The sequence below is a fragment of the Callionymus lyra genome, chromosome 4, assembly GCF_982586985.1.
Source record: "Callionymus lyra chromosome 4, fCalLyr1.hap1.1, whole genome shotgun sequence".
Classification (NCBI taxonomy): Eukaryota; Metazoa; Chordata; class Actinopteri; order Syngnathiformes; family Callionymidae; genus Callionymus; species Callionymus lyra.
In genome coordinates, this window is record NC_141821.1 from 24,151,394 (window position 1) to 24,168,143 (window position 16,750).

Sequence of the window (16,750 nt, forward strand, 5' to 3'; positions counted from 1 at the left end):
CTTGCCTTTCTTCAATCATAGAAGCTTTTATAAAATTGGGTCATTGGTTGTGTTATCTCTGTTTTATTTGTTCTTTTTTTGATTACAGCTGAATCAGTTTCAGTTTCCCAGGGGTCATCACAGTTGCTAGTTTTCACTCGGTAAACTGAAGGTGGCTCGTCGCTTGTAGAAGTGTGATTCACGGATATATGAGAGAGAATATTTTGTTGGGATTTGGGAAAGTCTTGAGTAACTTGAGGAGTGGAGCACTTTAGTAAGAGGCTTATGTGAGGTTCTCTTCTGATTCCAGTAATCCAGAAATATAAAATTATTCCATTTAATTTGTATATACAGATGCTACAGAAAAGTTAACCAGACTATTCAGGTCCACGAGTTTGTTCGCCATCCAGATATTCTAATAAAGAAGAGAAAAGAAGATTCAAGGGCATCTTCCCTTTGCATTTACCCTCCAGTTAAATATTTTCCATGACAGAAATGTAGATTCGCTGGAAGTTAGAGAACACAAGAGTTTGATTTGTTTCTCAACTCTGAATCTCAGCTGCCTTAAATCACTTGGAGATATAATTACGACACAAGCGGAGGGAATTGCAAAACGTTTCTTCATCCCAACAAAAAGATAGCTACCATTTTCTTAAACGAGGCTGTTTAACATGCCGTGAGGAAACTGCTACTTTGGTGTTTAAGCTCATACACAGACAGATGCATAAACTATTAGCGAGACCGAGAATTGTCATGACATTTAGTTTGACCGTTGGTCCAAACACTGAATATTTATTGCGACATTAGCTCAATCTCCTTCCTGGAGCCGCCAGCCATTCCAGGGGGAGGATATTCAAATCCTGACAACGATCATGATGAATCGCAGAGGTGACTGGTTGCCAATCTTACGTCTAATCTCCACTCCAGACCCGTACATCACAGCTCAATTGTTTTATAATTGCTCCGAAAACTGAACAATGTTACAAAGCCAGTGTTCTCTTAAATCCATCCTCGGTTCTTCGTTATCATTCAAAGACACTTGGAAAACCAAGGGAAGTGGTCTATAATCTTTTTTGCATTCAGAAAGCAAATCATTGTGTCACTCTTTTTTCTTTCAAGGACCATTTTCTGCCGTGTTTATCACTGTCTTTGAGGAGCTGTGGGTCTCAAAGGTAGGTGTGAAACTTATAGTTCTGTTGTGTCTGATCACACTTTTTAAGTCTACAACCACAGAATGTTCGGAACAGACGGAGAAATCGTTTCGTGAGTTCAGGTTCTGTGGGCTCATGTTCATTCTATACATTTTTCACCAGCATTTCAGTATCTTTACAGCTGCAGTGAGTCAAGACAAGACAACATTTGCTCATTGTAAGACCATGTCAGCGTAATGGAATGTTACTTAGTCGCTATCAGTGGGACTAATTACTAAAACAACTGGATGAGCTCAGGAGCAGAAAAATCTAGACTAGGACAATCCACTCAGGGTTCATTTTTTCTAGTTAAGGTAACTATTACACAAGCGCCAAAGAAAACAACTAGGAGGGCAACTAAAGGGAAAACCCAACCCTCCTGACTCACATGTTTCTTCCTCTCCAAGATGCAGTAAGTCCCTCATTATGACCACGTTTTGAACTGATTGTTTTATAAAGTTCTCTCTTGTCTGAAATCTCGGCGAACGAGAGGTTTCGAGAGCTGAGTCCATTATGACGTAATAATGGCTTCACTCCTCCTCCAGCCAGCTGTAATCACGCCTGCTTTGTTTATACACTGAGTTCCTTTGAGGTGGAGAGTTTTGGGATTGATCAAGCGCAGTGTGGCTTTGGTAAACGAGATTCTTCTCTCCAGAAAAACAAACTGTTTTCAGGGGGGCGTGGCTTAGTATAATTTTCCAATTAAAATATTTCAATTAAAGGGAGTTTTGTAAAAGCAGACACATACTGATGAGTACAATAGAGGTCAAAGATCTATTCAAGATTCAGGAAAACACGAAAGTTGCCCTTTTAGCAAAGTAAATTCACAACTAGTTAACCCTTCTGCTAACTCAGGGTCAAGGTGACCTGGAGGCCTGAAAACGAATGTGTTTGTTATATCCCTTGTGTTGTCTCTGGATCAAGGTGAACAACCTTCCTGGCCTCCAGATATACACATGCAGTGGTGGATCACTATGACCCAGAAGCAACACCAGTGATACCAAAGACACATTTGTTCTCGGGCCTTCGGGTGATCTTGACCCTGAGATAACACAGGGGTTCGATGTGGTACTGGTTGATTGGTGGCAGAGTAGCTTTAGGGGAGATCATTGAAGAGGAACGCAGTCCGAATGTGTTTTACCTTAGATGATTTAGTCCGTCTGAACATATATCAAGTTTATTCATATAGATCCCAAGTCCAGTTCGTCAGAAAATACACAGTCTTCCAGTGGTTGGACAGATTTTTGGCCTGGTCTACTTTGAGAAGCGATCGAGAGATGCTTAGCCAAGGTTGAGTTAAGAAGTTGATGGGAGACCAGAGCTCAACAAATAATACCTGGGCTCTGATTTGTACACATGTGACCAAATTTCAGTGTTTGACACTGAAATGTGACACTATAAATGCATCAAACCTCCACTTCAAATCTGTTTCAAATCGCTACTACCATATTGTTGCACAAACCGTTGCACGTGATACCTCTATATTGACTTTTCAGGAACATCCTTTATTTCAATGCGTCAAGTTTCGTGTGAACGCACTGAATTAGCAAGAGACCACTAACCAAAACACGCGAGCACAGATTATAGTAGGAACATATACTGACGAACTACCATGATTTATTAAGAAGGAATTGCATAATATTGGTAGATTGGTGGGTCAGATTAAAGTAATGATGGGTTGATTAAACTGTGACCTCAATTTTAGCCACTAGCTGGCACTCGGTTTAAATTGCAAGCAATGATTGTAGAACAGTGCCATCTAGTGGGTTAAGAGAAAGAGTACATTGTTTCATGACACTTCTTCTGCCCACCAGTAGAAGTTAAGGAGCTATTTTGCCAGAATGTTACATTTTGGGGAAAGAACGCAGGAAGAGAGAATACATCACCCAGATAATTATTTAAATTGAAACTCAATGCTGCACAAATTAGGTACCGAGCGGTGCTACAGAAGACAACCTCCAACAAATTAGCAACTTCCATCTCACTTCGGCTTCGGTGTCGGAGCTGCTTTACTAATCGAAGTGCAAACTTTCTGCTGATCCTCCACGCAGATACTTCCACGTGGAGCTGAATTCATTACACGCTCTCAAATCTGCCTCAAGGAACCACTTATTCATTTGCATGTCAGTCACACCGAGCAGTAGCTGGCGAGCAGACAAAAGAGTCAAAATTATTCTAAGAATATCCAGGAGGGAGAGGAGCATCAACTCATACATATACAGCTGTAGCTTGCAAGTGTTTGTGGGTATTCATACTGGTGTACTTTACATTTAAAGTGATTTCCATATACTTTTTTTCCCACCTGTCAAAGTGCTCACAGGTGCAAGGTGTCCAGGACTTTACCTGAATTCTAAGCAGAAAGGAGCATTAAGTTAGTTTCATTTTAGGTTAATGCATTGGATGGCAAACACATCAGCATATGGGAAGGTCAGAATGTGCACACGTCAACAAATCAGTGTTGGTTAGGCTAAAGCAGCACTGGGTGGGGGCCACATGCAGCCCTTTGACTGTATTTATGCGGCCCTGGTAATGTCAAAGTACGATCATATATAAATGGTTGTAATGTATTAACAAATGTATTTTGCATTTATGAATCATTTACATTTCAACATAACACTTATTTACTTTAAGTGTGTTATTTTTCAAGTATATATAAATCCCTCAAAACATTTTTTATAAATTAGTTGAAGAAATGTTTTGAAAAAAACTCATATATACGAGAATAAAAATGCAGCTTATTTAGCTAAATAAAAGTCACGGCCTAATGAAGAATGTCCTTTTTTTTTAGGGATTTTTTCGTCTTTCTTTTTGCTTGACGGCCCCTCACAACATTCACATAATTTAATGTGGCCCTTGAAGAATTATAATTGCACACCCCTGGGCTTAAGCTACTGTTCCAAGTATCATTTAAAACAAAAAAGTCAAGCTAGATGTGCGGTAGTTTGTGCTAGTTAATGTGATTCTTACAAAATGCCCTCACACTTTAGTGTAAGTGAAGGTCTTGTAAACCACAGTAAGACATTTTAATATATAAGTTGCTTTATACCAGGGGTCCCCAAATGTTTGTGTGTTAGGGGAGGTTATATATTAAAACTTAAATTGTTCAAATATTTTTCAATACCTTGATCTGACGCTGGAACTGTACTTAGATAGAGGATCAGCAGGATAGGGTAGAGAATTGAAAGGAAAGATGGAGTGGTTACAGAACTGGTAAAAAACAAGTGTTCTCCCAGCCAAAAAAGACAATGTTGGAGAAAGTACAGTGCTGAGTACTTAATGCCCAGATTCTATCAGGATAGGCACAGAAGCTGAATCGTTACAGCTGTGGATGTGCATGTCCACCATGTTTCTTATGCTTCTTCAGTTAAATCCTTCATGTTTCGAAATAACATTTTATTTACGTCAGGGGTGGGCCATGAACATTTATTTCGCCTCAACAGTGTGCCCGGAGTCAGAAAAGGTCCACTGCTCTTGCCTAAAGTTGTTTCTCTTCTGTTCGTATCTTCAAGGGATTTGAACGCCGCTCTGCTTAGCCGTTTTCTGAGTCGACACTGTGGCCTTATCTCAGAGCCTTCAATCCCCCCACATGTGCTTAGAGCAGGGCAGGACTTTCATTTCTCAGGCAACATATATTTTTTAATATAAATAGAACTGTGTAAACAGTATGGCCCAGGCTATTCTGAGTATAGAAAATAATTGGGGTAAGGAAAAATAGAAACAAAGTGAGTTAAAGGGAAAAAAAACGTCGTAGACAACTTTGATTTTGTGGAAAAGGTCAATTCTCTACAAGAATACAACATGCATATAACAATATGCAACATATTGACACTATAATTATAATTTCTTAACCAATAAGGGGCTCTGAACATTCGGACAGTTATTCACAAAGCTTTATAAAACTATCACTTGTCTTTTGAATAAATCTTTTAAACAAAGAGAATGAGACTATCAAATCTTAAGTGCAAATTCAAAGTCAAGACATTGTCCAGGAGATGTAAACCAAACATAATAAACTGCGGTACAACCCTACAAATGATTGTGTTTTGGTAAATACCCAGAAATTCAATTTAAAATGTTAAGGTAAGGTAAGGTAAAGGTAGAACTTTACTGATCCCTCAGGAGGTCTCCTTTGGGAAATATTTTCCAATAGCCACAGCAAATACAGCAATTTTTCACAAAAAATAAATCAAATTAAATAATAACAAGAACAAAGAAAAATAAAGAGAAAGAACAATATGGTACAATCTAAGTCTAAAGATATAGATAAAGAACATAGATTAAACAAAAAAAACAAAGACAAAGGATACAAAGACTAACATAGAACAGAACATCATGATACTTTCGTTATTAGTAAGTGTTAAAATACGCTCTTGTATAAAGAGAAATGCAACCTGAAGTAAAAGCATCTACAACTTCTACTGTGCTAATGGTACGAGTGACATCTCCCATATTGGATTTACTTGTTAGATGATCCTTTGAACACTTGAAATGTCCACAGTATTGAACCAAAATGATTTGCAACGTATTGAGTGAACTCCACACGACAGTATATGGCCACCAAGAATCTGCATTCAGAAGCATATGTGAATGAGTCTTAGGTAAATTAACCTAAATTTGTGTTTTATTAACTGCCTTTTGACGGACGTCGTCGACCCCAGCTTTATATACATTTTGAATTGAATGCTCTGGTTCTTGGTTCTTTTTATACTAATATGAGTGAACCTTCCAACGTAACTTTGAGGTGTTTAAATGCTGTTTTTGTACCACAATTTGTACCAAACCGGTGTTGAAATCAGAGCAGGCCGGCCGTTAATAGCATGTTTTTCAGCCTCATTGATTATCGGCGTGTGGTGCACTCACAGTAATCAGACAGAAATGAGAGTCGTTCGATGGCTAAAACACATTATACTCCAAATGAGCCTGTGAGAGTGCACGCCTGTGTCACCAGACTACATCCTCGCACACCTTCACCCTCACACAGTAATGAGGGTTAGCGGTCGGACCGGCTGGACCTGTCTGCGGCCCCGGCTGATTACCGGTGTCGCTATCTCTGGTGAGCTGCCCTCTATCTCCGTCCTCTGTCCCTGGACCACGCGTCCGACCCAGAGACCATCAATCAGAACCGCCACCACAGGACCTCACGTAACCACTAACTGAGGTGGTGGTGGTGGTGTGTGTGCGAGTCTCCACCAGATGTGATCCGCATCCGTGTCTATTCTATACCGCTGCTTTTTACAACTAGGAATGCTGGGAGCTGTTTTTCAATTTGCCAGAGCGTCACGCCTCAGAAGAAACCGCTGACAACCAACACTTAATATTCACCTGCGAGCTAACCACTGACAATCTGAAGCCTTATTTAACCTCGCAACAAACGCTCAGCTCCAACTATGCAGATCCTCCTTATTCATGATTTCCTCGAAAATTTGAATTATCGTTACTTGTAAAATTTGTTTCATGTAGAGTATGATTTAGAGGGGGAAATGGAGGAAGCAGCCAATCCCAGCTACACGGGAGCACGGCTGAGGAAGAACATACAAACTCCCGAAAGTATTGGGATTAATGTTTCGATCGACTTCTCAATGTTGCCGGTGGCAGATGCTTCAAACCAGCTGATGAAGCTTCAAGAAATAGCGTCTTGATGTCTCTTTACTATGATGTCTGTCTGTTCAGAACATTTTCATGACCTCCACATTATTTTTTACCCCGAGAGCGCCACCTACTGAACTCTCACTAGAGTGTTCAGTGAGTGAGAGTGTTCTCCCTTCAAACCCTCTCTCAGCTCTGGTACAAGGACAGGAAGTGGTAGAAGATCCATGTTTGGAAAGTGGAATTCAAGTGGAATAATCAGCAAATGATAACATGTTTAGGAAATAGTCAATACTTTGTTTTGTTTATCAGATAAGAAACATTACAAACAGCGGAAACATGTTTTTTTATAGGGCATTTATTTATTTTAAATAATATCAGTTTCAAACTATCTTTGAAGAAATACATATATATTTTCTTTCCTCCCACAGTCAAAATCATACAGAGGTTGATTAAGAATTTGAGAAAATTGTCCGTAGGTATAAGTGTGTGTGAATGGTTGTGTGTCTCTGTGTTCCCTGCAACTGCCGCCCTGTCCAGGGTGTCCCCTGCCTCTTGCCCGGTGAAGCTGGGATAGACCCCCCGCCTCCCCCATAAAGGAATAAGTGGTACAGAAAATGGACGAATGCATGAATATACAGTTTGAGAAAAGGGAAAACAAAGAAATCAGTTAAACAATCATTCAAAATAATTGTTTTAGCTTACTGTGAAAAAAAACACCATTGGATTGAAGCTCTAGGTCACCAGCAAGCTTTGCAGTAGTCCCTAGTTGTAACAACTATAGTGCAGTCATCCAGCAACCCCATATCCATTTTAAATGTACAGTAAAAACATGTTTTGTTAGCCTTCAGCAGCTGCAAGCCATTCAAATGAAGGACGGTCCCCAACTGACAGACCACTCTGGCGGCGGGTGGCCGACCTTTACCCACCTGCGAAATGTAGTGACACATCACAGCGTGGCGAGTTGGGGCCGGTAGAAATAATAAATTCTGCCTTTCAACTACATCTGCGGGATGCCACCCCAAACCGGTAGAATAAGATGAAAGATAGTGAGAGGAGAGATATTTGAATGGAAATCCCGTTGCTCTCTGTGACGTCCAGCAGCAGCAGAGATGTGGTGGGAGCATCAAAAGTATCAAAGTTCACAGACATTCAATCAAATGAAAATCATTTTCTTTGAGCCTTTCAACCGTCTCATAAAAAGCTGCAATGGCAGCTCATGATTGATTCCGTTCAAACTGTCTCCTCCAAACTTGCACTTGATGCACGTCACTAACACAACTTTTCATAGGTTGATGATCAACTACAACATTTTCTCACGTCATCAAACTGAACTGAAGCATTTATTAAATTACATTTTAACGTTTTACATTCCTGAGTTCATCTTATGTCACCAATTTATAGTAGTGCCCGAAAGAACAAGATCAAGGATACAAGAAGTCAAATTGATTTTTGCCTGGACTCTCCCTTGGAGAAGCCTGTCAGGGAATGCTTGGATTTTCTCCAAAAGAGCTGGAAGAGGTTTTTGAGATAAAAGTCTGTACTTCTCTGCTCCGACTGCTACCCTCATGACCTCAGGTGAGCCGAAGAACATGTATGGATGGATTATCCAATGTTTATGATTGATTCAATTATTACGAGGTTAGTTGTTTTCAAACCAAATCTTCATTTGCATTTTGTCTTTTTCTCTTTCTTTCTCACAATCGCAAACAGTTTATTTACTCTACAATGTGTACTTTTACATTTATAAAAGTCATATTAAATAATGATGCCACGTCTGTGCTAATGAGTGTGTTGATGTTTTATTTCGTTAATTTAATACTAAAATGATTCAATCAAATGGAAAATAAAAGCCTTTGTAATTCCAAAATGATCGGGGGAAACGTGAAAGCTTGTTAGAGAAAACTGAAAATGACCTTCAATCATCTTTTGACAGGATTACGCCATAAAAGCGAGTTGTAAAACACCAATAAGTCTCTCAGAGCTTTTTTTATTTACTTATTAGCAAATTAGAAAAGCTTAAACTACAGAAAAAAGGATAAATAAATAAATGAACAAATCTGAAAGTACATGTAGGTAATACTCAACTTTTACTAAGGAATAAATACGTTACCAAAAAGTGCACATGAGAATCTTAAATCTTAACACAAAGGCTCACGATGCCCACACCATTTTTATTCTCATTTATGTTTTATTCAGACTATTCAAACATTTCCCTTTGCCACAGTAAACCTGCATGTCTCTCCACCTGTACAACTATCAAGTGAGAAAAACCACCAACACCTGAATAAACATCACTGCACGCGTTGAAACGATGAATCAATAACTCATCCTGTGACCTTCTCATCAAGCCTTATGGATCATTCACATCATCATCCAGCAGCTACGACTGAAAATACGATTTACACGTTTGGCTCTGATGTGGAAAATGATGGAACGTACCATTGATCAGGAGGAAGTGAGCACCACCTTTCGGCGATGCAGACATCTATGAATAAAATGAATTTAACACACTATGAATATTGTTCTTCCACCTCTGTGTGATAGTGTAGTTTATTTTATTTTAACATGAACCTTATATTTTACTGTAATTGTTCATTTAGAGCTTGTTTGTTTTAGGTAATCTTTATTAATTGATTATCTAGTATAGGATTTGGAGGTTGACAAGTTGATGTATCAGTAATATCAACCGTCAAAGCTTGGAACTGACAGAAAGGCATCAAGATAAAAACAAGAAACATAATTAAATAATTTCAAGGTGCACTTGAATATTCCATTGTGTTTCGTTTGATCAGTGACTTATACTATCCTTTGAAGTAAATTGATTTTCTGGTTGCCTCAGTAAAGCATCAAAAAGGACAACCCGGAACCCATCGGGCAGTTACACGGGTCAGGACGCTCGCTTGACTTGTCGTTGGAAGCCTGTGTCACTGCCTGCTTCGACGTGATGCAAGTTTCCCAGAGACAGATGAGGAGAGAAACAGGTGAGGCGACGACACAAACTGCTCGTTGTCTCCCGCGCCTATAACCATCACTGCATGATAATGATGATCACAACCCGCCGGGGGAGGGAAAAAATAAAGCTCCCCTAATACCTCCCAGTGTTGGGAGGACTGAAGCCATTCATTTGGAAAAAGTCACGGCAGCGTCCGGAGGAAATACGGGAGAAAAGATGTACCTGCTCTTGCTGGTGAGCGGATTTAGCAGTGCCTTCCTTCGCCGTGGTCATGATTCCCTGCTGGCAAAGCTGCCAGGAGCGAGGAGAGACAAGGATCACCGGAGACGAGGAGACGAGGGAACTGAAAACGAGGTCTTTTAGCTGAAAGAAGAAGATGCTGTGGCGGAGGTGCCTGAGAAACAACTGGTGGACGGACGCGGAGCGACGGAGGATGAGGAGGGAGAGGAGGAGGAGGAGGAGGAGGAGGAAGAGGAGGAGGAGGAGGAGAGAAAGGAGCGTAGCCGGGAATCTTTAACGCTGATGCGACACGCTCGCGCACATACATCAAAGATCTCAATATTGACTTCATGAATATAATCTCATTAACGACAAGGACGTTCAGCTCTAATAACGATTTGAATTTCAAATCAGGACTGGATCTAATTTTACGGCCGTGTTTGTTTATATTTACAGCAGAATAAACACGTTGAGCCTCGACAGCTACACAGAGGGGACTATATATATATATATATATACATACATATATACAGTATATATACAGTATATATATACAGTATATATATACTGTATATATATATTGTGTATGTCCTATTATAGGATATGTCCTAGTATAATTAAATGCGTTTTAATTTGTACCTGAACAAGGAGCATAATAAACATTATTATACGTTTTAAGTTTAATAGAAGACTATTTCGACTGATTCTTTCAATGGTATAGTAAGTAAGTAAGTAATTTATATTTATAGAGCTCTTTTCCAGACCAGGGTCACAAAGTCCTAAAAAAAAATCAAAACAATACTCAATAGAATCTATACTTAAAAAAACAAGATAAAAACGAGAACAACACAGGATTTCCAGAAAATCAAGGAAAAGCCTGCATGAATAAGAATGTCTTAAGATGTTTCTTAAAGGAGTCAGTAGATCCATCAAACACAGAGGTAGAGGAAGATCGTTCCAAAGCTCAGGAGCAACAGCCTGGAAGGATTTCTCTCCTCTGGTCCTGAACCGTGTGCGAGGAACCATCAGTAGATTCTGATCCACAGACCTCAGAGCCCGAGATGGGGTGTAAGGCTGGAGCAGATCAGTGATGTAAGGAGGAGCCTGACCATGAATAGATCTGAAAGTAAGAACCAGAAATTTTAAATTGATACTGACAGAAACTGGAAGCCAGTGAAGAGTTTTAAGGATCGGAGAAATGTGAGTTCTTCTACTAGAGCTGGAAAGAATTCTCGCTGCAGGGTTTGGCATCAACTGCAGGCGAGACAGATCCTTTTTGTTAAGACATGAAAACAAACTGTTGCAATAGTCCAGGCGAGAAGATACGAACACATGGATTACAAGCTCCAGATCATGTTGTGACAACATATTCCTTATAGAAGACAACATGCATCCTTGTTCCAACACTGTCACTCATTCTACCCTGGGTAGCTAACTCATGAGGTGTTGGGTGTTCAAGCTTTTGTTCTGTCACTCGATATGCGATCGCTGGTATGCAATACTTTCTCCATCCCTGTAAGAGTGCTGTTGTCCTCAACGTTTCCTTGGATGTGTGTGATGTGCAGTTTGGTGACACAATCTCTACACCTTGTAGCCAAACGTTGGTTGCCCACTGGAGCTATGCCGTGTCCAAAGCACTGCTTGTTCCAGTATGTTTCAGCCTGTCCGTGTCACTTGTTGCTCAGATTCCAGCATAATTCTCTGGCCATGTGTGTTGAAATCTGCTGTCTGTGAGGCTCACGTTGCTCAGTTCTGTGCTACACCTGCCAGCCATTTATTGTATGTTGAATCATTTATTAAGTAAGTTTCGTTTATTCAAATTATTGTTATTAATTATTATGTTGTGTTTCTTCGTTGAGTGACCCTGAAACCGTAGCCAGCAGCTGCCATTGCTCCTGGACCTCAGATGCCGTTTTCTGTTGACTACCATCTGGTCTGACTCTTAGAGGTTCTGACTGCGGATCGACCATGTGGTAAGTTCGAGCCCTGGCCTGATCCCACCGGGCGATATCACAAATCTGTGTGGCCTTAAATTAGATCTTAAGCTAGTATTTTAATGGGTGTTATTCCCCTGGTTGTGTCATAGGATAATTGTATCTGGGTGTATTTTTTGGTATTAATGTAAGGTAAAAATTTTGATTTTTGTTTTTTCCAACAGCCAGCAATTTTCCATAAACAATACAAAAAAAATAAATAAAAATAAAATAAGAAGAAGAACATAAAGAGAAAAAGAATAAGATGACACAATCTAAGTCTAAAGATAAAGACAAAGAACATAGGTCAAAGAAAAACAACAAAGACAAAGGATACAAAGACTAACATAGAACAGAACATCCAGATACTCTCACTCCACTCCTGCCCCCGAACTCAGAATTGTACAATTTAATAGCCCGAGGAATGAATGAGTCCCTGAGTCTATTAGTGTTGCACCTGGGTAGGAGCATTCGTGCTCCATCTGCTTCTCTGCTCACTGATGACAGTGTTTAGAGGATGACTGCCATCATCCATGATGGACAGTAGTTAGTCCAGTTATCTCCTCTCAGCAACTGTCACCAGTGAGTCCAGCTTCATTCCAACCACAGAGCCAGCCCTCCTGATCAACCTGTCCAACCTGTTGACACTCCTCTTGGACACATTTCCACCCCAATTAATGGGGCACCATGTTGGTTGGCGGGTTATGGGGCAAGTTTTCTGTTTAATACCCCAGAACAGTTGTGACAAATGCTAGGTCCTCTTTTCATCTGCGTACCCCGCATAGCAAAAGCAGGTTCACGTAGTGTAGCTGCTTGGGCTCCTTGCGATGTAGAACCACGGCACCTCGGATGCAGCTGTGTGTAACCTTGGTAGCTCTCCTGTTCGGCTTCATATTTGTGTTCTATCTCATAAGTTCTTTCCAGGGTGCAGGATTGTTTACAGCAATCGCAAGCCCCTAAGCATCTGCCAGAGCATCTGAAGAGCTCGACGCTGGTGCAGTCTCGGGTCAGCATGCACAGTGGAAACTTCATAGAAGTGATCCCTGAGCCTCAAAAAGGGGTTCGTCCTGGTCTCTTGAATCTCTCACTGGTAAAGAAAGTCCTTCCACGACTCTTAATCCATTAAAAAAGACCTGGCCGCAGTGGAATGATTCTCTTCCTCCTTCCATGCTGTATATCATCACTGCTGTTTGTGAGGTCCCTGAGATCACTGTCCATGAAGGACGGCAGCATGGTGCAGGGACCCGCCTCAAACATGTGGGGCTACAGCTCTGAGCTTCCACAGTGCAGATGATTTGGGTTTATTTAATAACAGATGTCACATTTGAGCTGAACAGGAACTATAATCTCACCTCTCGCTCTCGGTTTAATGGATGCAAAGGGTGGAGCGGTGAGAAGAATGGCTGCCTGGAGTCCAACCATAGCCTTTTGATTCACTGGCTGCAAGCGTTAGCTCCATATTAGCCATAAAAGGGTTAAGGCTTTGCTTGTTTTTCAGCATTGCAGGTTGAACACTTTCACATTTAGTGCAAGAATTACTATTATAATAGCTGCCGTAACTTTGACTTCACCGGGAAGAGAGATGAACATGTTTTCTGGTGTTAGATTAAAATTATTATACACTATACGTATACGCCATACTTAAATTAACGCTAAAAGATAATCAAAATATTTTTGAATACACATTCACAATCAACATTCCACTCAGACTGATTCACTGTCTCAAGACAAGCTTGAAACAGAATTAGAGATACGACACCGGTTATTTAAAACGTCTGTTTGTCTGCCCTTTCACACCTTGGGTCGTGGATCAAAGAATGAAGCGGGACAAATCCGGGAAGGGGTGACTAGGAGACGGAAACCCCCACCCAAGAACATTTGAATGATTAGAAAAGGAAACAAATTAGGAAGTACCCTCCACAGGGGATCGTGGCACAGGGAGCTTGAAGGAACCAATATGGCCATAGGGGGAGGACCTCCCAGCCCGGAAATTTGCCTTAAATATAGCGATGTTTCTACAGTTCAAGACCTTTTCTCCCGGGGCTATTGACCTGTACAGTCGCCGGGAGAAAGTGCGATCGATCGTAAAGCTTGTATTTTGTTTGACTTGAAGCGGCGAATAAACGACCCGTGACACACTCTGATTGTTCATCTCTCTCCACAAAGCGAAGCATTAAGATCGGGTTATAAAGCGACGGAACGGACTCCAGTTTTGACCGTTTTACTGGCCACACTAGAAACATATCAAAAACTGCTTATTGCGCCTGATTTCATTCTCTCCACCTTTTTTGTTTTTGCCATTTTATGCTATTTTCATTGCTGCTGCCTTTTTTATGTTTTAAATTAAGTTTTAATTTATGTTGCTGAATTCCATTTGTCTGTAGCAGAGGTTGTTAAACAGTACATGATTCTCTGGCAGTCATTACAAACAGTTTCACACAACACTGCAGGAGTCACTGGCCTCAATTCAATAAAACAGGCCAAAGTCTAAAAGTGGAGCAGCAGAAGTCATGAAACCCAATGTACAAGTTGCCGCTGGTTCTAAAAACGTATGATCCTGCAGATAAAATAGGTGCGATAAATCACAACTTGTTTAAACTTGAAACAAAATTGCTTTTTCATAAAGTTCAACCCTTCGGAGATTTCAACTTAATCTTTGAGACAGGGTATAATTAGCGGGGAAAATGAATATTTGGTTTTGTGCACGCTGTGGCGTTTCTGATGTGTTCGTTTAATCAGAAGCATATTTCTCCTAATGTGCTTGTTCAATCAATTATAACTGAGACAACCGTACACAGAGAGACGTCTCTATGACTAATTTATTCTTTGGTTCATGTAGTCTCTCTGAATCATGGTTGTCCTCAGCTATAGCATTAATATGTTATATGTACAAATGGAAAGTATCCGACCTCCACTCACTGTTCACAGCTCACTATTTCCCAAACCCCTCAGCCAGTGTTTACCATCACGGGCATGATTTATGAAACAAAACAACTACTCAGCAGACCGCACATCAGATGTGAATAAATGCTTGTCACGGAGGATCCAGAACCTGTCGGCTGGTGAGCGTTGAGGTTGGACCACAGCCGCAAATTAATGGAACCTCAGGCTGCAACCACAAGTCTTGACAAATGAAGTACCAGGCATTAAGACCACAAAAGAAAGAGGATTTAACAATACATTCTGAATAGAGGCAGAGACAACGATTGTACAGAGCGATATAATCCTCTGATTCATTGCAAACGCATGATCACCATCTTTTGTGTTGTGCAAAGCTCAACAAAGAAAATCAGTTACTTTGGAAGCTGATTATATATTGAACATTAAAATGATAGTCTTATCTCTGTTGCAGAGAACATAATAAAAAAAACTTTCCTTACCCACTTAAAAAAAAAAAAATCCTCTCTACATTTGTGCATGTTTGTTTTAACTTTTGCTTGTTGTGGGCAATTACATTTCCTCAGGGGCCCCATTTTATTCTGTGAGGGGCCATAACTCATAAAAAAGGAGTGAAAAGCATTAATATAATGGTAGGAAAAACTTAGAAAAGTTTGAAAAAAAAGGATATCTAATAATATCAAGCTAAATGAGATACTATTATTAATGTGTTGTATTTAACACTACATTTACTTTTTAATCTGATGTTAAATCAATGTCAAAAATATATTTTTTAATATGCAAAAGGGTTTTCGAATAATAATTGAGAGAAGTAAAGCCATATATTCACAGCATATTTAGATCTGAACTAGTAACAAAAAATACAAGGTAAAATTGTTAATTTCTTATATGATCTTCCTGATGAGTTTATTTTGACCTCATGAGGGCCACATACATACAGTCGAAGGGCCACATATATGTTTTTTTGTTGTGTCATTTATTTCCCCTAAAAAAGATTTAAGTGAAAATAAAAATATTTTGAAAAAAAAAATTGCTTTTATAACAGAAACAAGAACGTTATATGAATTAAAATAATAATTTTAGCACATATAGCTTGATTTAATGACTTTATTTTATACTTTTTTACTGCCTTGATTTTTCTTGATGGTCCCGTCACTGTTTAAAGGGTCGACACTTAGGAAATATTTCCCACTATAACATGAGTATATTGCTACACTCAATATTTGTATTTAACACAAAAAAAAATCATGGATTACAAAAATGTATCTTGTGTGTAGCAAAATAGTCAAATTCATCTCACCTTCAATGTTTTTTTTCTTAAAAAAGTGAGAGATTTATTGAGATATTTTGGGTAAATAAAAATAATAATAATAAATAGTAATAATAGTAAGTCATAAAAAGAATCATATGTATTTTTATTTTTATTCCCTAGCAAGAACAGCACGGCAGAGGCAACATTTCAGATAGGAAGAAAGTGACGACATCAGCACCTTTGGTTTATTTGAGCTAATTATAAGACGAGCCGTAACTCACATATTTTTTTTATATCGTCAGCACATGTATGGGAGTAAAAAGAATGAAATACGTACAGAAAAATAATGTCTGTTTTATCAAGTCCTCCTCTCTGGCACATCTTCCATCACTGCAGATGTCCACAGTCATCCATCATCCTTATGTTTATTCTTTTCCTCAAACCCCTCACTCCCACAAACCCCGCTAGAAATGGAGTGAATGTAATAGTGTGATCTAAAAAAAGACGAAGAGAAAAAAAAAATCTTTGCCGTCACAGCCTGCGACTTGTTTTTGATTAAACACTGTACGGAGTTTTCTTTTCCCTGGTGAGATGCCCGGCTATTTCTTGGAACATTAATTTTGTTATGGACAAATCTCCACGAGTATAGAATTGAAAGAAGCTGTCTCACAAAGCGAGAGCAGAAACTGCTCCTGAG

The 16,750-nt window shown here is 39.6% G+C and overlaps 1 protein-coding gene across 2 annotated transcripts in view; it reads right to left on the bottom strand.

Moving 5' to 3' along the window:
• The window catches only part of dpp6a (dipeptidyl-peptidase 6a), a 145,900-nt gene that overhangs the window by 90,683 nt on the left and 38,467 nt on the right, over positions 1-16,750 (bottom strand). The window contains exon 1 of one of the 2 annotated variants that reach the window (XM_087789271.1): positions 9,934-10,089. The exons of the other annotated variant lie outside the window; for it this stretch is intronic. Within the exon in view, the coding sequence (XP_087645397.1) occupies positions 9,934-9,984 (51 nt within the window). The 5' untranslated portion in view covers positions 9,985-10,089. Of the gene's footprint in view, positions 1-9,933; positions 10,090-16,750 lie in introns of those variants that run through there. 2 annotated transcript variants of the gene reach the window in all.